The sequence below is a fragment of the Pleurodeles waltl genome, chromosome 3_1 (genome assembly GCF_031143425.1).
Source record: "Pleurodeles waltl isolate 20211129_DDA chromosome 3_1, aPleWal1.hap1.20221129, whole genome shotgun sequence".
Classification (NCBI taxonomy): Eukaryota; Metazoa; Chordata; class Amphibia; order Caudata; family Salamandridae; genus Pleurodeles; species Pleurodeles waltl.
In genome coordinates this window covers 1458528261-1458549973 of record NC_090440.1, presented here as the reverse complement: position 1 = coordinate 1458549973, position 21713 = coordinate 1458528261, and the positions used below count along the sequence as shown (strand labels likewise).

At 47.6% G+C, this 21713-nt stretch overlaps 1 protein-coding gene across 6 annotated transcripts in view; it reads right to left on the bottom strand.

Annotated features, from left to right (window-relative positions):
* WASF2 (WASP family member 2) overlaps positions 1-21713 on the bottom strand; it is a 373370-nt gene that overhangs the window by 78292 nt on the left and 273365 nt on the right. For all 6 annotated transcript variants that reach the window (XM_069225037.1, XM_069225038.1, XM_069225035.1 and 3 more), the window contains one exon: positions 9618-9771. In XM_069225037.1, the coding sequence (XP_069081138.1) occupies positions 9618-9771 (154 nt within the window). The remainder of the gene's footprint in view (positions 1-9617; positions 9772-21713) is intronic.

The window sequence follows — 21713 nt, the reverse complement described above, 5'->3', positions numbered from 1 at the left end:
GTCCTGCAGAGTTACCATGTGAAAGTGTTCTGACAGGATATATAGATTTAGAGATCTGAGGTCTAGGATGGGCCTGAGAGTGCCATCCTTTTTGGGAATAAGGAAGTATAGTGAGTATACTCCTGTCCCTTGTTGAGAATGTGGGACCAATTCTATTCCTTGTTTTAGTAGTAGCGATTGCACTTCTTGTTGTAATAGAACATTGTGTTCTAGGGACAGCCTGTGGTAACGTGGAGGAATGTTTGGAGGGGTAGAAATCAATTCTAGGCAATAGCCATTGCGGATAATTGACAACACCCAATGGTCTTTGGTGATGTTTTGCCAATGGGAGTGGAATTTCTGCAGTCTTCCCCCCACAGGCAATGTGTGGGGTTGAGGGATGGTAAATAAGTCACTGTTTAGGTGGTGTAGTGGCTTGTTTTGAGGTTTGGAACTTGCCTCTGTTTCTAAAGTATTAGCCTCTGTAAGACCCTCTAAATCCTCCTCTCTGGTATGCTGCTGCTGTTGTCTTTGCTTTGCCTGGGAGGTAGAAGCCGCAGTGGATTGTGGCTTGAGTCCTCCTCTTAACTGTTGCCTGCGAAAGGAGCCTCTATACTGTGTTGTGTATAATGCTCCCACTGCTTTGGCAGTGTCTGAGTCCTTCCTCAGTTTTTCTATGGCCGTATCGACTTCAGGGCCAAACAAATAATTTTTTTCAAAAGGCATGTTGAGTACTGCCTACTGGATTTCTGGTTTAAAACCAGAAGAACGTAGCCATGCATGTCTTCTTATAGTAATGACAGTATTGACACTTCTGGCCGCTGTATCTGCAGCATCAAGGGCACTCCACACCTGATTATTGCTTATAGCTTGACCCTCCTCTACAATCTGCTGTGCCCTTTTCTGATGTTCCTTTGGGAGGTGCTGTAGGAGTTCTTGCATCTCGTCCCAGTGGGCTCTAACGTATCTCGCTAGCAGGGCTTGCGAGTTTGCAATTCACTATTGGTTGGCCGCCTGTGTGGCCACTCTCTTGCCAGCAGCATCAAATTTCCTACTCTCCTTATCAGGGGGAGGATGGTGTGTGATATAATCAGGGTCTGTAGGAGCAGGTCTGTATTTTTTGTCAATACACGGAGTAATTACTCTAGCTTTGACTGGCTCACTAAAAATGTGATCTGCAGGTTTAACCATACCAGGTAACATAGGAAGGCACTGATATCTAGAGTGGGTGGAGGATAGAGTGCTATACAGGAAATCCTCTTCTAGGGGTTCAGTGTACATAACCACCCCATGGTAAGCAGCTGCCCTGGAAACAACCTGTGTGTATGCAGTAGTGTCCTCTGGTGGAGAAGGCTTGGAGGGATATAAATCAGGGTCATTGACAGGAATAGGATCTGGGTCGTATAGATCCCAAGGATCCACTGTATCACCATGTGAATACTGCGAATGTGTTGGTGAAGGTAAAGGTGGTGGGCTCGTGGGTGGAGGTGAAAAGGAAAGCTGTGGTGAATGAGGGGGAGAAGTCGGGGCAGGTGCTGGCTTCTCCTTTTGTTTATAATTTTTTTCTGGTGTTTGAGCAGTGTCTAATTGTTCCTGAAAGGCCAGCTTCCTTTTGGTTTGCAGAGGAGGTGCAGTAACTATTCTGCCAGTCTCTTTGTGGATGTGAATCCTGGATTGTCTCTCACCCATAGCCTCAAGGATAGGCTGAATCTCAGTGTACTTATCAGAAGGTCTACAAGATTGTTCATGCAGTGATTTCGAACTCTGTTTGAGATGGCTCGAAAGTCCTTGCTCTTCTGAATAAGAAGATTTTTTAGGTTCCGAAGATGGAAGCTTTTTCGTTCCTGAAAATGGAGTCGGTTGTTTTGGCTCCGAAGCAGGGCATCGAGGCTTCGACTGCGAGGAGTGAGGATGCTTACTGGAGTCCGAGGCAGAACTCTTCACAGATTTACTGGACTCCGATGTCGACGGAGGAGTGGCCTTTTTCGGCACCGAACCCGAAGGTCGTCGACATGAGTCTTTTTTCAGGTCGCACCATGGCTCTCTGGCAGTGGTGTACCCAAGGCCTTCAATGGTTTTTTATATGTGGCCGTAAGGGCAGACGTACTCATGTGCTGTCCGGCAGTGATAGGCCTATCTTCTTCCGATTCTTGTTCGGAGTCGGTGTCTTGGATGGAGACCGCTGTCTGCGCCTGTTCTTCCATAAAAGGGACGTTTTTACCTATCAAAAAGTGTTATTTAAAGTGGTTGCACTGCAGCAGTCTAGCAGGATTACCTAATGGTTTGAGGCGCAGAACACATAGGCAGGACAAAACTGGAGATAAGCATGCAGAAAAGGTGGATTTCCTACACCTATCAATTTCTGTAGTTGTACCAACGTCTCTTCGATAAGAAACCGTGGTTTAAGCTCATACCAGGAAACTGAAATCCATGAGAACACAAATTAAATGTGGTAAAATTACGGTGAGGTCAATCACCTCTACACCATGGCAGTATGAATCTATACAACAAATCTTCACAGCTAAACAATACTAGTATTTCACCCCCATTCTGCAAGCCCCTCAAGGACTTTTTAGAATCATTGCAAAACTCTCATTCCCGCTTAACACAGCCTAATTAGGCCAATTGTGAACCTTCACAAGCCCTGTCTAAAAAGTTATCTGTTATTTATCTTCAAGACTGATGAGATCCGATCACAGAATGAACAATATGCCACTCGAATCACTCCCCCCCCCCCTTGCCTGATCTCTATTTAGGTCGCAATCAAAATAGACTTGCATGGCTCCCGTCTCATAAGTGCTGGAGGTTTTTTCCACAACTAGAACATTATTCTCTGCGGCAGACATTAGCCTAGCAGCTATAATATACCATTCCAATTCTAATTTCCAATGACCATTGTCCATTTACAGGGGGGATAAAACAATAAAACCCTTGCTATAAAAAAAGAAAAAAACACATTTCTCTTTCGGCCACCAACAACTTCCGCCCTATTTCCCTTTTAGCATATCTTTTGGACCTCTAGGAAATACGGACATTTGCAGAGTTACACTTTCATTGAGGACCAACATCTCACATCATATTGAAGTTGGTAGAACTCGCTCTCACGCATATCGCCAGATATTGGTCCGATCATGGCAGGATGACCTGTTTGAAGCCTTTTATACCATTAGACGCTCTGATATCACTAGATTAAGGACACTGGTATTGATGATCTCACACAAAGTGGCTTTGTTCTTTTCTGACCTACAGTGCCCATACTATTCATCCCCCACCGTTCCAATCGGTTTCCAGTCATGTCTAACGCGGATTCCATTACAAGCTGGAACTAGTCTAGCTGGCTGGAGGTCATAAACCCTGCTCCGACTCCAGCTAAAGTTGTTCTAAACCTCGGTATCTCCATAGACAGACTGTTCTTTGGCATTTCAAATCACTATGGTAGAGATATTTTGTTTTTGGCAAATTAAACTTTGTGGCAGTTCCTGCTCCTGACGGTGAAAAAATGAATGGCATACTTTCTACCAAGGTTATGTGCGTGCCAAATTCTGCATGAAACAACTCTACGACAGGAGCCGGTCAATCCGGGTGGCTTTTTAAGCACTTGCTCTGCTGAATACCACAGGCAATTATTTTCGCCAAATCATTTTGCAAGAATTCCTGATTGAGCCACTAGATGGCAGTAATATGTAAAACATATGAATATAAAACTGGTTTTCTAGAAGGAAAACAAAGAGGCGTGGTTACGGCGAACAGCAGGGCAACTATAGGATTAGGGGCATACAGTATCGGAGAAGAGGGATTTGCTGAGGGAAATTGAGACTAGTTGTAGGGCAGCAAAGGAGGCTAACGGTAAAATGAACGTAGGGAATCGAGAGAGGCGGACAGGGATGGATCGGACACAGCAAGGGGAGTGGGAACGGGCCAGCAAGGTCGTCATAGGGTGTGTGTGTGTGTGTGTGTAGGGGGTGTTGGTGCTTACATTAGCAGGGGTTGCGTTAAGTAGTTATGAGAGAACACCAAAGAGTGTTTGGGGGGGGGGGGGCACAGGCGGTTACGGGGGAGGGTGCACGGGAAGTAAGAGCTTCTTAGTGGGGTCCGGAAAGGAGCACCAAAAGGCACAGAACATGTCTATAGCACACGGATAACCATGTAGGCAGTGCTGTAAATTGGCAGGTACTGTCCGGTACTGAGTACCTGCACTTCAATTTAAAAAGGAGAGTACCTGCAATTCTCAGTACTCTTGCAACACATTTAATACCGGCACTTCTCATAAGCAAACGTGGCTAGCGAGTACCAGCAATTCTGTGTTTCCACCTAAAGCTCAACGTAGGCACACGCAAATCCATGAAAGGCACATGCAAATCCATGAAAGGCACATGCAAATCCATGTGTAGTACAAGCACAGCAAACATATCCACATATGGCGCTCACAGTGCCAAGTCTTGTGCATACATTGCCCAAACGGCGCACGCAGAGCCAAGCATAGCAGCCAGGCGTTTACGCAGGGAGGGCGCCAGCACAGTGACACACTGGTACACATGCAGGCGCCTCTCACAGCAGAGCTTTCATTAGCAGCTTTGAGTGCCCAAGGACCCGAGCATCTGACGAAAGCAGATATGGGGGGGGGGGGGGTCGCCCATAGCTTCTATGAAAAACAGAGCAATAACCGTCCGAGATCTGAGCTCGGAAAGCCATTTTCATTCCGTTCCAGCCACACATCCCCGCCGCCTGAGAAGTGCCCTGGCAGCCTGCTGGCATCTCTGCGCCCCCATTAATTCCCTGCCCCCTCCCCCTCCGGCGCTAACCTTCTCCAGATAACCTTGACAGCAGAAAGGCCTGCTGACACAGGCACAAGCGTGAGCTTCAGTGAATCTAAACAAGCCCGAGCGGCAGGCCCAGCCCCAGCTGCACTCCCGCCAGGCCCAGGCCTCGCAGGCTGCCAGCAGAGGTGCATGATGGGCCGGCACCAGGCAGGGCCGCCACAGCACACTGCTCGATTGTTCTGCCGCATTCCCTGAGCGCACAGGCATAGCGGAGCACGAGAACAAAAGCCTTTCGGGCCCAGGTGGTGCCAGGAGCTCCCCGAGGAGGTGACAGTAACCTAAGTCTTGCAGGCAACTGGGGATGGGGGAGGTGAAAGGACACAGAGACGAGAGATCCCGCCTTGCAAGCCTCACAACACGGGGTTACGGGAATGGGGGGGCTGACTGCAGAGTTTACAGTCAGAGGATATGCAGGCACTGCTGTCATGCACGAGATCCCTGCAAAGGTTCCAGTAACAGCCTTACAGGCAGGTAGGGGCAGGCGAAAGGGTACAAAGGGCGAGTGTGCGCTCTCTACGAGCCTTACAGGCAGAGTCGGCCCTGGTTTGGATTGCGCCCTGGGCGGAAAGAAACTTGGCGCCCTCATGGCAGCTGGTTAATTACATAAGGTAGCTGGGTGCCCATTTTGTGTTCACAGGCCAGTCACACATGAAAGCAGTAACTGACCTCTGACCACAAACTTCTTAGCTCCTCCCCAAATAATCTGATTCACTCACAGTGTAGCTCGATCTCGCCAGTGGCAAGTTGATGGTGGTGCAAATGGCCGTGTTGGTGGGTGTCAGCAAGGGGGAGATGGGAGAGGAAATAATGGGGTTTAAAAAAGCACCTGCGGCAAGCAAAAAGGGAGTAAACGTAGTGTAGTCGATCACTAGAGTCAATTAAGAGGGTCGCTGTTGTCGTGCGCCTATCTGAAAATTGGCGCCTGAGCCCGGCTCGCCCACAACGAAAGTCAGCTCTGCTGACAGGCACAGTATTGGGGCCCAGGGGATAGGCGGTTCACTGCAGAGGTGACGGTTTAACACGAGTCTTCCAGGCAGGCAGGGGAGGTGGAAGGACTCGGAGTGACAATGGGCTCACTCAAGCTTTACAGGCGCGAGGTCAGGAAGGTCACTGCAGAGGTGACAGTAACACAAGACATGCAGGCTGCAGGGACGGAAGCGGCCTCCCTGCTGGTGGAGGCATCAGGGGCAACAGTGAGCCGCACGCTGAGCGACAGTCATAGGCCGCGAGCGAGTGCACTCAGTTCTTTTAGTAACCCGCCGAGGTTCCTCTTTCCCGTATAAAAGGACGTTCCTTTTCCTACCTCTAACTGTGGACTGCTCTTCCAGAAGCTTTGAAAAACTGTCATTCATTACTGACTTTTCGTAAAGGCTTCAATAACTGGCTTTTTTAAATTAATTGATCACTAAACCCTGCCTATCTTCTCCTGTGCGCCGGGAAACCACTTTGAGTAGCTGTGCGTATTGTACAACTCATAAACCAGATTAAACTACCACCCCTGAGTAAGGGGGAGTGTTACCTTTGGAGAGCTTACAGTAAACAGCCTTTCCAATCACAGGATCGTGGAGGGGGCCTCTGCAGAGCTTACAGAACCATGGTCCATCGTACACATACGAGTGATGTGGGAGTTCCCCACCAGGGGTAATGAGGTACAGAGGGTTGTTCCAGCTCTCCTAGTTTAGACATATCTAGCACCACAGACAGTGAGAGCAAAGGCTGAATTAAAAAAAAAAATGGGTGGGCCAAATGACTACACACACTGCCAAGACGTAACACGTTGTGACCTCTAGGAAGGGACCACACAACATTAATGGGGATGGGTATACGTTTAAATTCATGACCGCCTAATCCGTATGTTCACTTAGGGAGTATTATGTTGAATTACTGAGATAGCACGGGGTGACTGGCTCACTCTCTCATGAGAAACACATCGTCAAGTGCTGTGCATTACTTTTAGAAAATACTGTTTGCAGGTGCATCAGTCTAATTGGTTTTACTGAAGATAACCAAGACTACAACCCCCAGATTGCACTCGTGTTAAACTGATGCGTTGGAATGCTAATATGTTGTGTCTCATTAAGCATCACGTGGATTCCATGCTTACTGCGCCATTGCACCTCACTTTTGAGGCACGAGAAGGCCGAAAGCATTCTGTGTTTGCTTGTATTCCGTCTAAGAGAGGTGTGGTTTGTCATTTTGGGCTGAACTGTCCCTGTACCAGTGGGACCCTGATTAATCTGCATATGGCTCGTGTCTGAAGTGGTTACTGAGATTAATTCAAGCATATCAGCCACCACATGTATTAGTTTCCTAACTGAGGGCAAAGAGTGGCGGTGTATGCCCAATACCTCTGTGCTCACTGCCCCTGGACTTGTGCTGCACGAGGATGAACCTGTCTGGGGCTGTCAGTATTCCTGTCTAAAGGGGACGGTTACTACTAAACCCGGACCAAGGCTGATGTGCATTTCACATACGACTGCTGGGGCGATGGAATGGAAGTAGCCCAGAGTAATTCCAGAAGGTGACATTAAGTTAAGAATGCCATCCATCACTTTTTTGTCATTGTTTTTTTACCCTTCTCAAAGGTCATTTGGGATTAGAAAGCCCGCAGTGAGCAAGGTATTTACCACGCCATTAATGGTTTTAACATGTTAGCAGCCGGAGTGCTGTGCTGCAAGGGGAGCCAGTGCTCGCTCCATATTAAGGTGTCGCTGCCCCCTCCCTCTATCTGGATGCCCCCTTCTTAAAATAGTAGAGGGAAGCCGTTCACACGTGCCCAAAAGTGCACAAACTTAAAGGTCGCTTTGGAAAAAACAGAACACGCTTTTATTTGTGCCTGGGGAATACGGAATGCTGAATTTGTCCGCTGGGTGGAGCTGTCGTTACAGAATGCGAGAGAACGCTGCAGGGAGTCACCGGAGGGAGCGGGAATTATTGCAAAGCTCCAGGAACCCTGCGGTCTGTGGGAAGAGGCTGGAGATGAGTGGTGGGGGAGGCAGTCTGACATGGAGGGAGGGAAAGACGTAAACAGGCTCCAAAACAGGGCAGCATTTCAAGGCGCCCGACGAGACGATTTCAGAGGTCTGGGTTAGTGGCGTGAATGCAGGTGGGTGGTCGGTGGAAAACGGAATGAGGCCTCTGCACTTAGGGAGTAGCAGGCTTGTACTGCAGAATGCCAGTTCAGGGGCCACCATTAGGGGTACAAAAATATGGCAGCCTTGTTGCTCCATCGACCAGTACTGCACTGGCAGAGCTCACTTGCACTTCGAGAGACTGGTGAAACAAAACAAAAAACACACACACACCCCTCCCTTTCTCTCAGCTCACTCTCATTTTGAGGGTCTTAACATTATTCTGTGACATTCGCCCTCCAAAAAACAGCATGCCTACACAGATATTAGAAGGGTCATCCGATTTATAAACACACTCGAGGGCCAAGGCGGGAACCCCTACGATTCTATGTGATTACAACCAGCCTTGTGCATTCTCCCTCTCTGCCTCAGCAGCGCCGACCACAGGGCCAGGAGGTAATACAGCAGGATGGCACTGGCACATTGGGATGGAGTTTAGGGGGACACACAAACGTTCGGACAGGGGACTAGGGACAAGGAGAGACTGACGGAGGCCGATGGGTCCCCATTAGGGCATATATTTATGCCCAAAATGTTCCAGGTTTATAAACTGACCTATTTCTCGACAATGACCAAACACTCGTGTGAGATTCTCACGGTACCTACCTATCTGTGGGCCAATCCTTGGCCTGTCTTCAGAGCGTACAGAGAACTGGTGTACAGAGCAATGGGTCACATTAACTACTGCAGTAGGAGGAAAGTGTGAAGCAGCTCCACAGCTGTCAAAATACAGACAGCACTAAAGGAAAAGAAAATGTAGGGCTTATATTATGTGCGTGTGTGGGGTGGAAGGGTGCAAGGGGGGTGAAGTGGAGGAAATAAAAGGAAGTTCGTGCAGAAGGACTGAGTGAAAAGAGCACTGAAGAGGAAAGATGACATAAAATATGCAGATGTTGTATTCTGGAAATATGTGGGGAGGAAAAGGCCAAAAGCTTCTGGGTGCGACTGTAGTGTGTGTGTGTGTGTGTGTGTGTGTGTGTGTGTGTCCCACACACACACTACAGGGGGGTTCACCGAAGTGAATGAGACACTGGAGACTTCCCTTCCCACAAACTTTAGTAATATTTCATTCGTAGACTCATACTTTCAGAAATGAAACATTTTAATTTATAAACATTTAAACAATATTTAAAACAAAATGATTGACATTACTAATTTATTTGATGCTGCCACTGGGAGATACTGAGATAGCGAGAAACGACATTCAGAGGGGGAGCGAAGGACAAGGCAAGGCTGGGACAAAGACACTTAGGGTGACAAAGACAAAAGATAGGGACACTAGGAGACACTGGAAGAAGCGGATGGAGACAGTGAGGCAGTGACAAGACGTAACGGGCACCACGAGATAGGATGGTTCATGTACACAATGAATACATACCGTGCAACAACTGAAATGTGAGCTAAAGAGCACCGCCTACATTCTAACCTACAACAAATGAGTTCACAACACCCTAAAATATTTACACAGCGATTGGAGAAAGTCAAATTGTAAGGGCTTCATTTATTATTTCACACTTGGGGACACCGACAACCAGCAGATATCACTTTGCTAGTACGAGTCATGGACAGCGCCAAGAGGACAGTATCAATAACACAATGCAGCACCTAAAAGGGGCCCCACATACTTGCAGAGAGTGTCAGGAAAGGCCAGCTGTGAACCAACACGCGGAAGAGGTGTGTTCCTCACCTGTACTTGGAGAGGTTGTTTAGGGGTGGCGGTGCGTTGCACGTGCTGTAGGTTTCACACACGGGGACAGGCAGCGAGTCCCGCACAAAGAGCTGCTGGTCTTGGGAGGTAGAGCTCTTGAATGCCTTGCGGGTGTTAATTCCTTGTAAGGAAACTGTAGAAAAGACACAAAAAGTCCTGTGTTTATGAACTGAGCAATGCGGAGGATTACATGGATGAACGAATGAGAGCAGAGCAGGCCGGAGTCACGGCGAGGTACTACGTACACTGCTCGTTGGCCTCCGAAGTACTTCGCCCAATCGCCCCATCTCACATATTACCAGCCTGCCCAGCTCAGACAACGTTCGCCCCACCCCCTGCATACATGGCCCCCATTTCCTCAGAAGCACGGTAAAGACGTAATGCACCATTAGGAAGTTAGTCTTAGATGTACATTTATCTCCCATGTGTACCACTGGATTTTACCTCAGAGGCACCGTGGCAGGACCAGTTAGGGTGGTCCTGGGGCTCACCGACATCGCTGGGGCTGGGAGCTGTCCGAGTAGTTTGATGTCCCACAGACAGACCTACTACCGCTCTCCAAACCGAGCAGACAATAAACCAGGTTAGCACCTGACTCTCGAGGTAGATATGGGTCAGCAGTCCAAGGATCTCCCGGTGGTGGGGGGGCAGAGACCCGGAGCTCCAACTGCACACCATAACCCTCCTGTAGATAGAATGTCTAGAGCCTCGCCAGTGCTTGATCTTACAAACATAATAAAACAAGTGTCCCGGCCCTCCAAGAGGCCGCTGCAGCTCGCATCACTCATTGTCCTGCCAGTATAACCATAAATACAGCTATTAATATCAGTTGTGTGTGATACTTCGGGCTATTTCAAGTCAAAGCCTAAAAATGGCCTGGATGGCTGCTTCTTTTTATTTTAATGTATATTTAATTATGAAACTCATGGATGTGCTCACCTGAAAAACAGATAAGCTATATCACCAGTTGGTGAACAGTCGTAAGTGCCGGTGCAGAGAATTAAGTGCCGATGCTGAGCACCGGCAAACGCCTCCTCAAATTAAGCACTGCTTTATTCTCACTACATCACAATTATGAAAAATCGCTACTTACTGATATCTATAATAATAATAAAGAAAGAATATTTTTATACGGTAGTATCACTAACTGCAAGACAGTCATATTCCCGCGGAGTATACCAGTGCCCTGGGCACTTACCTCGTTTGTGCTAATCACTCGTGGTGTACAAGTTGATCAGCGGCGCCCTCCATCTGTGTATCACTGGCCTCTCTGGTCAGTCCTTTAAAGGTTAAGTCCCTCTTGTGTTACAAACTTTCTTCTCCCTGCACATTAACTAGCTCCTCTGGGCGCAGCAGATCTGTGTTACCCAGGTCACTGGAATGAGTCCTAGAGGACCGGTACTTCCGCCAGTGAACGCCCGGGTTTCCCCGCCGTTTCTCCAACCTCAGCCACCCACCCCGCCTTTTCAGGTTGCCTCACGAGGGTTGCCGGGAGGCAGACTAGCACTATTATGTAAGAAGCAGTCAGGCCCCAACAAATCCGCCTCCAAAAGAAGCAGGCCCCCGACAATCAAGCGTCGGTATGTGAGCACCACCAATGCCCACGAGAAGTGTTTAATGGTCAGATTCATGTCACACTGGCGCTTTAAGTCAAGCGTGGAGAGAACACAGTGAGCCGCATCTAAAGTTTGGTTTAGCTGCACCAGTCACGCATCCGCTGCACTTGGGCCACAATAAGCAGTTGTTCCGGACAGTTGCGCTGTGCACAACCCCTGCTCCCTTGCTGGCAGCTCCTCCTGGTGGACTCCTCTCACAGGGGCGCTCCCAGCACCGCTCCTCCAACGACTGCTACCTCAGACAGGCAGCTCCTGCTGGGTGCCACTCTGAGCAGACTCTTGCCGGATCATCTTCAGAGCTCCTTGTAGCATCACCAAACCGCTATGCCAGGGAAGATTCTGAGAAGCAAGGTGCAGACTTCTAGGGTGAACGCTCTTCACCCCCAGAGAGAGGGAAGTCAGAAACTGCAGTCCCGGGTCCCAGAGGTATCTCCCAGATCCTGCGTCCTCAGCTGTTCAAAGAGAAATCCTGGAACAGAGTGGCCGTTCCCGCCACTTCTGACACAGTCTTCCAGATGCACCTTGTTGACTCCAGGCCTCGGCCCAAGAACTGTTTTCATCTAGTTGCACCGTTTGTTGTATTGGTTTCCAAACAAGTCAAACCGCGCTCTTCAATGTGTCAACAGAAAGGAGGTGTGGGGCTGTAAGGCACTCTCCCTGGGCACCCCAACACACTGCAGCAAAGGAGGGAGTAGCCATCACACTCCCGCCCATGCAGGCACTGCAGAACGAGAGGCAGGCCGGCATTACTGTCTCCGGTCCTCCTACGCACGGTTCAAACTAACTACTCCTGTCAGGAACAAAGGGGCACGGCCAGCAGCTGGCCACTCCTGCGTTCCAGAAGGGCCCCCTGACTTGGTGCTTTCCAGAATGTTCGGGAATGCCAGAAGTGCACTATGCTAGTCCGGCTGGCTCTTCCATCTCCAGTTTGCACAAAGGCCGACACAGTAACAAGAGCAACAGCGCCTACAACAAAAATCAAAATACCACCCGAATAGGTATATTACAATTATTCCACAAAGAACAAAATAAAACATTCCATTGCTTCAACATGATATATTTTTCACAAATGTAATCCGGTTTCCATTGTACAGTATGACATTCTTTCCTAGATAATGGCTTGCATGGTGCGAGAAGGGCAGGAGTCTACGCCATCTCATACATTCATTGCAGCAGCAGCATACGGCTGAGAACACTTTACTGCTGAAAGCCCGTCACCCGCGACGAGACAATGCATACAACGGTGAGAGAAATAAAGAAATACAAGTAACTGAATCCAGAAGTCATCCCGGCAAAAACACCCGTCCACCAGCAATTAGAATGTTGGGTACCTGGAAAACTATATTTTGGGAAGTCTGCAGTTCCAAATTACTCAAACTGTGCAAAGGGAGGGTGACCCTCTTGATGCACGTGGGGAGGATACCCTTATGATAATGGAGGCCCCACTGGTGTCGTCTTTCATAAAGCGAATGCGAGAGCTACTGCTATGAAGTATAATGTATCTAAAAAAGCGCTGTGCTCTGTCCAACATGTTCTGCCTCAATGTAATTAACATTTATTAGGATTTTAATAGCTTTAAGGTCCCAGAAACGGTTATTGTTTGCAGCCAGCTGCCACTGAGCTTTTTTCCTTCAGATGTAATCCGATCACCTGGTCAGATCCCTGTCAGGAACTTTCATGACATCCTCAGAAGCAATCTCTTACCTGTGCGAGGACTCGCGATTTGCAAAGTAGGTAACATTAGATCCCCAGCAGGTGCCTTTTATTCATTACTTTATGTACAGAAACTCACTTCCTTTAACCGAAAGTTAGGCTGAAGCCTGCGTTTCCATCAGCTGTTTTACGAAATGGCATTTCAGTCTGTCAAGTCTCCTTCAGAAGTGACCACACACCTACGACCACACAGTCCCAGGATCCTTCTAATGTCTTTCTCTGTAGATAATTAAAACAGAACAAGCTTGCTCTATATTCTGAAGTTTCAGTATTCATGTGGGGAATTAGTAGTCTCAAAATCTTCATGAAGTCGCTATTGTGTTTCTGTAGGCTGGAGACTGGAGAATGCAAGATACTCATCTCTACCGAAACAAAGACTGTTCCAGGCAGCATTAACATGAGATCGCCTCATGCTGGACAGACATCATCGTTCATGGATCCAGGTGGCCCTTTTCACTGGCGAGACAGGTTTTAACTCCCGTATTTCATAAAGAATTCATGACAGAGGTGGCCTCAGGCCTCTGGGATATCGCACAGTTTGGCGCAGATAGTTTTTAAAAAGCCATCATATTTCATGCGCTCTTGAAGACAGGAAGATGAGAAAACTAAGGTGAAAATTTGAATGAACACCTGGGCAAACAGTGGCTAAATAATGTGGTGATAAAAAAATTAACCAGGGATTGAAAGGCACAGCGAGCCACCCCAAGAGATTTTAATTGCACTAACTTTGCCAGAGGAAGCCGTCATGGTGGTTACAGTGGGAAAGATACAATCGGTTCTATTCAAAGTCATGAGAAAGCTGGCATTTTCATTATAAACAAGCTGGAATCTACACAGCAAAGGTTTTGGAAAGCACAGGTACAGACTGTTCCCACAGCCTAACGGGTAGAACTGGAGGGCAAAAAACCACATCAACCTGGTGTGGGAAGCTAATAATTCAAAGACTAAAACACACACATGTGGCTGTCTTTTACAAGAGGGTATCAGAGCCAGGAATCCCACAGGAGAGTAGAAGAAGAGGGCAAGCTCAGGGGCAGCAACCAGAATGTCAACTTCCGCTGAGAATCTCTCTCAAAAGCTGCAGGTAAGGGATTCTGTGTAAGTGCAGGTATTGGGTATCTGACTGTAAGCATTGGGGGGAGAGAGAGACCACATCATTGGCATGACCTGTGACTGGTCTCCAACAAAACCCAAACAATATAACATTCCAAAGATAAACTGGTTTCTGTAAGGAATCACCAATACACCTTGCGATGCTCGGATCAAAAAGGAGAATGATACTTACTCAGTATACATCTGTTCGTAGCATGTAGTGCTGTAGATTCACATGCTTTGCATGTCTCCTGCCATCTAGTGTTGGGCTCTGAGTGTTACAAGTTGATTTTCTTTAAAGAAGCATTTTCTGAGTCACAGGATCAAGTGACTCCTCATTCTCAGGGATACTGCGCATGGGCATGGAGTCCTTTGTTAGTCTGTTTTCCCACAGGCAGGTGAGAGATAGAGTATAAGGAAAGTATAGAGAAAGATGTCCATGCAAATGTATGTACAAATATATACAAATGTAAGACAACTGGAATGGCCACAGCCATCCGGGGAGGGCACATGTGAATCTGCAGCACTCCATGTCAAGAACAGATGTCTACAGGGTAACATTTTACATTCAATGGCATGTCTGGCTGTAGACAGTTGTTCCGCATAGACTAAAGCAGTCCCTTCGTAAAAGTGGTGGCTAGCCCGTGGGAGTTAGTTGTTTGAGCAGCACAGCCTGCCCTACATTGGCTTGCTGACGAGCTCGCATATCTACATAATAATGCTTTGTGAATGTATGTGGTGTGGACTAAGTAGCTGCTTTGCAAATGTCAGCTAAAGGAATATTACCTAAGAAAGACATGGTGGCTCCTTTCTTTCGAGTAGTGTGCGCTCTAGGGGTTACTGGCAGCGGTCTTTTTGCTTTAACATAACAGGTTTGTATGCATTTAACTATCCACCTGGATATACCATTTTTAGATATTGGGTTACCCTTATGAGAAATTGAAAAGGCTACAAAGAGCTGATTCGTTTTTCTGAAGTCTTTTCTCCTGTCTATGTAGTACATGAGCACCCATTTGACTTCTAAAGCGTGGAGAGCTCTTTCTGCAACTGAGTCAGGCTGTGGGAAGAAAACCATTAACTCAATGGTTTGATTGATTTGGAATTGAGAAACTACTGTGGGTAGGAACCTTGGGTTTGTACGAAGAACCACTTTGTCTTTGTGTATCTGAGAAAAGGTTCTATTGTTAAGGCCTGGAGCTCACTAAAACGCCTGAATGATGTAATTGCAACTAAAAAGCCACTTTCCAAGAAAGGAACTGAATACGGCATGAATGAAGTGGCTCAAAAGGCCTGAGCCTGGTGAGCATGATATTGATTCCAAGATGGTGCTGGAGGTATTCTGTGTGAAATGACTCTTTAGGCCTTCCATGAAAGCCTTAATAACAGGAATCTTGAATAAGGAAGTATGTTGTCTATTCTGTAAATACACAGCTACGGCTGCAAGATGCAGACAAATGGAAGTGTAAGCCAAGCTTGCTTTCTGCAAGGGAAGCAGATAGCAAACAAACTCTTGGGATGAAGCCTTAATGGAGTTAACTGTGTTTAGTCTGACAGTAGGAAAAAAAAGTTTAAAGTTTGCTGCATAACAGGCTCTAGTTGTAGGGCTACAAGCTTCTTTAAGAATGTTCATACATTCAGAAGGTAACTGTAAATAACCAAACTCTATGACTTCAGGAGCCGTATCGCAAGGTTCAGTGACTTTGGGTCTGGATGTCAGATCTGTCCTTGTTCCTGAGTGAGAAGATCTGGCCTGTTTTGGAGATTCTTGTGTGAGACCAGTGAGAGGCCCAGAAGCGTGGTGAGCCATGGTTGTCATGCCCAGGTGGGAAATACAAGGATCATGGTGAGGGATGTTTGTCTCATCTTCCGAACCAGGAATGGAATGGTTTTGAGAGGCGGAAAAGCATGAGCAGATATCCCTGACCAGTTCATCCATAGAGCATTGCCCTTGGAGAGAGGGTATTGGTACTGGGACGCAAGGCAAGGGCATTTTGTGTTTTCTACTGTGGCGAAAAGGTCTATTTGAGGAGTTCTCTACTATTGGAAGTATTGCTGAAGGACTTATGGGTGGAGTCCCCATTTGTGAACTTGTTGATGAATCCTGAGGAGCAGGTCTGCAAAGTTGTCCAATCTTAAGAGATAATCTGCCACTAAGTGAATGTAGTGATGAAGAGCCCAACTTCCATATTGTTTGTGCAAATTGTGACAAGTGGGATGACCATGTCCCCCCTGTTTTTGTAGATAATACATAGCTGCCATGTTGTCTGTCCGGACCATGACAACTTTGTGTGAGAGGTGAGACAGGAAAGCTTTCAGGGCTAGAAATACTGCCTGAAGCTCCAAATAATCCAAGTGCATGGTTTGGTGATTGAGATCCCAGAGGCCCTGCGAGATCCTGAAGAGGCACACACTAACCCGTCAGGGATGCGTCTGTAGTCAGAATGAGTTGAGGTACAGGCTCCCAAAAAGGCCACCCTTTTGGCTGTTGGAGTTCCACCATTGCAGAGAGCAGTAAGAAGGTGGTCTACCAACACTAGATCCTGAAGGTGACTCTGTGACTGAGACTACTGACGAGAAAGACACTGCTATAAGGGGTGCATGTGGAGTCTGGTGTGAGCAACTATGGCAATAAAGGATGCCATCATCCCTAAGAGACGCATGACAGTCCTGACTGTGTAGGTGCATTCTTCCTGAAATTGAGGACTCATTATCTGAAAGTTTTGAATGCGTACAGAATTGGGGTATGCTAATCCCAACTCTGCATTGAGAAAGGCTCCCAGATATGGTTGAGTCTGAGGAGGTTGCAAGAGGGATTTGAGAAAGGTGACTGAGAATCCCAACCTGTGGAGTAGGCTTACTGTGTTCTGAGTGTTCAATTGGCATTGCTGCAGTGTGCTGGCTTTGATGAGCCAGTCATCTAGGTAAGGAAATGCATGCATTTTCTGCAAACAAATCAGGTCACCATACAGTTCTTAGCTTAACTGTACTGGGGGTGAGCTTTTGGTAGATTTCAAAATTTCTCTAAGGAGATTGCCACCCACTTCCGCTACTAGCATGGCTGAAATCCACCACTAGAGATTATGTTAAAAAAAAAAACGGGAAGAAGAAATCAGTACTGAGGCCCCCCGAGATTTTTCTAGGAGTCTAAGCAGCAGTGGTGTCCCCAAATGCCCAGCGCAGAGTCGTTTTCCAGTGCCAGTACCATTATATATCCTTACAGCCTGCTGCCAGGGGAGAGGGATGCCGGTTAAAAGCCCAGAGGCCAAGTTATAGGCCAGAGCCCCAGGTTAGGTACTAAAACGATGGAGAGGACCTTGAAAAAACAGGTATATCCTGATGCAGAAAGTCTAGCAGAACATTCCACCCACTGAGGGCAGAATGTTCTAAATTAAAAAGGAAGAGACACAAACACACACACTCGAATGTCGGAGCAGAAGCCATTAACAGGCCTGAGCCACTTCACTGTCTTCAACAGGGCGATTTGCTAATGACCGCTCTGCCTACAGAGGATCCAGCAGTTCACTAGGTAGGACAATACACACTGCTCTGTCAATGTACCTATTGGCCCCCAGAGCATGTTCGTGGCTATCAACAGCTACAGATGCAGTGTCGGCAGGGCCTTGGGATACTGACTGACCTAATCCACCGCTGGTTAGTTATTGTAATGCGCAAATAGGGGAATGGGGATATGTTTCCTTGCACTAGATCCCATAGCACCTTGTCACGCCTCTCCCTCTGGTGCTTTACCATAACCTGGTCTGCAGCTCCTCGCCCGCTAATTAAAACTCTGCAATAATTCTGTGCATGAACCACAAACCTCTTCCAGCTAGCACAGGGTATAACCGGAAAGTGGGGCAGTCAGCAGGGTAGAAACCGAGTCTGTGTTCATTTTAGTGCTAAGAAATTACCAACGTGACAGTATTACATACTCCCAAATTCTAGTCAACTTTCTGGTCCTGAAAACTGGTAGGGGTAGGCGTTCCTTTTTGTCTCAGAAGCATCTGGAGAAAATGTGAAACAGGTGCTGGAGCTTTAGAACTTGAGCCTTGGGTCCTGATAGGACGGCCTACTTCACTTCGGGTCCATTGTTAATATGGTTGGGGGTACCAGCGGTAGGCATTTTAAACATTGCACCAAATTAACTTTTAAGGCATCGTGCATGCTCAAAGCAGCACAGAGAAACTGAACATCAAACACAAAGAGGCTCCACACTTGCGTTGTAGTCTCCCTCATACTTACACAAGAAACAACCACTGCTGTAAAACAAAATCGCAGCACAGGACTGAATGATGAAGTGCACAACTAACAACAACACAGTAACACGCAAAGGAACAAGCTAATCATAGAATAGAACTGCAAATTCAAGTGTAGGGTACCAAAATACTACATAGGAAAGCAATACATAGGAAAGCAATGCATAGGACATCTCTGCAAGCCCCTGTGAAACCAACATAACTTGGGAAAACAGTGCACAGCCAGGCTCCGCAAGCACTGCAGTGGACATCAAAACAAACCTAGCAGTGCAAAACGAAGCACAACTTAGAAAATGTAAGAAACTAAACACACTACACTGCACAGCACATGGGCAAACCCACAGAGTAAAGAGCGCTGACGACTAAGTCCTCACATCAAAGGGCTGCATCATGGAAAACACGTGCAAGCCGCCTTCATGCACAGAAAGCCTTAGCACAGGCAGCAACAGCACCAGATCTAATCAGAAAAAGACCAGGCATTCAGAGCAAACCTCCATCACAAACACAAAACAAGTATACAGAGACACAGCAAATCAAGCGGTCACCCTCGACGGCTGGCGGAGTACACGGAGTCGGGCACACTGTGGGCCTTTGAACTCTGAGGTGGTCCCCACACGTGTCATGCACTATGTTTTAGTAAAATCACAGAACAATCACAAGATGGCCTCACAAGCGTTTCTTCCTGCAGCAACTCTGGGGTAGAGGTGCGTGAAACGCTGGAAGCTCGATCCGGGCTCCAGCCTGAGCCTGGCTGTGGCTCAGGACATAAAGGGCAGAGCTTTTATGTGGCTTCGGCCTTTCTCCCTCGCTCTACCCTCCTACACAAAGAGTAAAAAACGAAGCGTTAACATTTAGGGTATACAGGAGATACAAATAAATACCCATTTAATAGCTGGTCTGCACAAAGTGAAACCAGAAAATTTGCATTAATCGAGGAGTCACTGCTCAACCGAATTGTGTGAGTGAACTTCGGCAACTATTTTATTCTACCGATCCTTTTTTCCTTCACTGTTGCAAATATGAGCACCTTCGTGAGTTCAGAATACCAACTGTACAAACACCTATTGTGTTTGATTTAATAGACTACAACGTTGCTCTATTTATAAAAAATCTGTGCAGCATACCGGGTTCGCGTGGCAACTGCCTGCCTCGTAGTTCACGCATAGCGCTGTCGCCAGTGTGGGGGCGGGGGCAGGAATGGTTCCAAGTTCAGGTTTAAGAACTATCACCTTTATTAAGTACTCCTCGGTGGAGTGCTACAGTACTACTACATTTTCATGTCAAAGGTTACACCGTTAAAGAAAAACACTTTTTTTTTTTTTAATTTTAAAAGAGACTTAATTGTATCTCACATGATGTTTGTGATACGATTTACATGGATAACAATTTCAGGCTCGGCTCGTGCGCGGGGTTTAAGAGCCAAGCCAGACCCTAGCTTTAAGTTCTGCTGTGTCATTAGCTCCTTGCAGCACTTGAGTTCGTCCTGCTGCGAGGGGAGGGGCTGTGTGGAGCGGTACCAGTGATTCTAGTGTCCCGACACAGAAATCCACGCTGGTGGGCCACGCTACGGGGAACAATGGACAGACAGGACAGGGTCCCCCCTGAGGCCTAGCTCGGAGTCCCGTCTGGAGCTGAAGGGGCTTCCATCCTGTTGAAATGCTAACTTCACCACACATGCCTTAATGCACATGTGGCCTACCCTGCCCCAGCTGAGAGGCACACTGACGCCCAACAGTGAGCAGGTACAGGCTGGGCCTCGGCAGGCTTTTAGGACGGGCTGTTACTTTACTTTTCTGTGTGAGAGGACCAATCTGGACTGGTAAGAAGAGCTCTGGTCCCAAAAAATAAGTGCCAGTGGGGCCCACGCACTAAGTGCAAATCTTTTTCACCCGGGTAGATAACCAACACAAAACCCCCTGCCGAAAAAGGTAATCTGAGACTCTATATAACGAAATACCCATCTACAGGGTTTAGTGCAGTGAAGGAATAATCCTCCTATAAATATTGTCTTTCATATATGCTTCTCACAAGTAATAAGTCTGACGTACTGCCTTTGTCATAACATTTCATAATAAATAGATTAGCCTTGATCATTGGCTTGTCACTACAACCAACTCAGGCCTATCTATAGAGCTAAGTGCAGCACAAGGACTCCTTTTCAAGGGAAGGACACACCAGCTGCTGAATCAAAAGCCTGTAGAGAAGATCAACATGTGGTAGGGGGCTAAGACTTCGAGCAGGAATGTTTTATAAACCTCTTTTTTGGTGGTGAACATACGGTTTGGAAACAGCTATGCCGTCAAGCCACACCTACATTTGAAGGGCATCTGACTGAAAAATGAAATGTTTTAGCAAAAAACATTTTCTGTTCCTTTGTGTAATCTCACTTCCCTTTAGCCCTAGAAAATATTTTCTCAAAACGGCCACAAGAGGCAAGCAGTGCATTAGTGGCTAGCAATGAAAGGAAGCATTGCACCCCCAAACAGACTGGCTAACGGATATGTTTTCAGGAAAGATATATTTAACAAGCATTGGCAAAGCCAAAAGTTCTGGTGTGGGCTCCCAGCCTTTTCTTTTCCTCAATTGTTTATTTTATTTAGTCATTTCTTTTTTAACCCCTTCTGTGCCGAGGACGTAGTGGTTACGTCCTTCGGCACAGTGCTGCTGTGCCGAGGACGTAACCACTACATCCTCGGCACACAGCCCAGAGGGAGCGCTCTTGCTCCCTCTGTGTGCTTCCCCCCACCCCCCAAAGTCAGGGATGGAAGGGGAAGCCCTTCCCCTTCCACCCCCAACCCCCCCCATAATGACGTCAGCGCGCAATCGTGCGCTGACTTCATTATGGGGATATCGCCGCACAGGAAGCCATTTGCTTCCTGTGCGGCGTTGAGAGAAGAGGTGAGTTCCTCTTCCCGGTGGGTGGAGGGTTTGGGCTAAAGAGGCACCGGGGGAAAGGAAAGGCTTTTCCTTTCCCCCGGTGTCTCTTTGAGCATTCCTGCTGCCCGATCGCATTGCGATCGGGCAGCAGGAATGCCCACTAGACACCAGGGATTTTATTTTTCTGTATTTATGTACTGTTTCTGGCATGCGGGGAGCGGCCCCTTGAGCAAGGGTCGCTCCCCTTTAGGGGGCAATCATTTACGGTCATTTCTGCCCCCCTTGGGGGCAGATTGGCTACTTTTTAGCCAGATCTGCCCCCAAGGGGGGCAGAAAACACTAGATCACCAGGGTTTTGTATTTTTATGTGTATTTATGTGGGGGGGGGGTGCCCCCTTGGGCAAGGGCCCCCCCCCCCCCCCAAGGGGGCAGAGAACTGTTGGCCTTTTCTGCCCCCCTTGGGGGCAGATCGGCCTATTTTTTTTTAGGTCCATCTGCCCCCAAGGGGGGCAGAAGCCACTTAG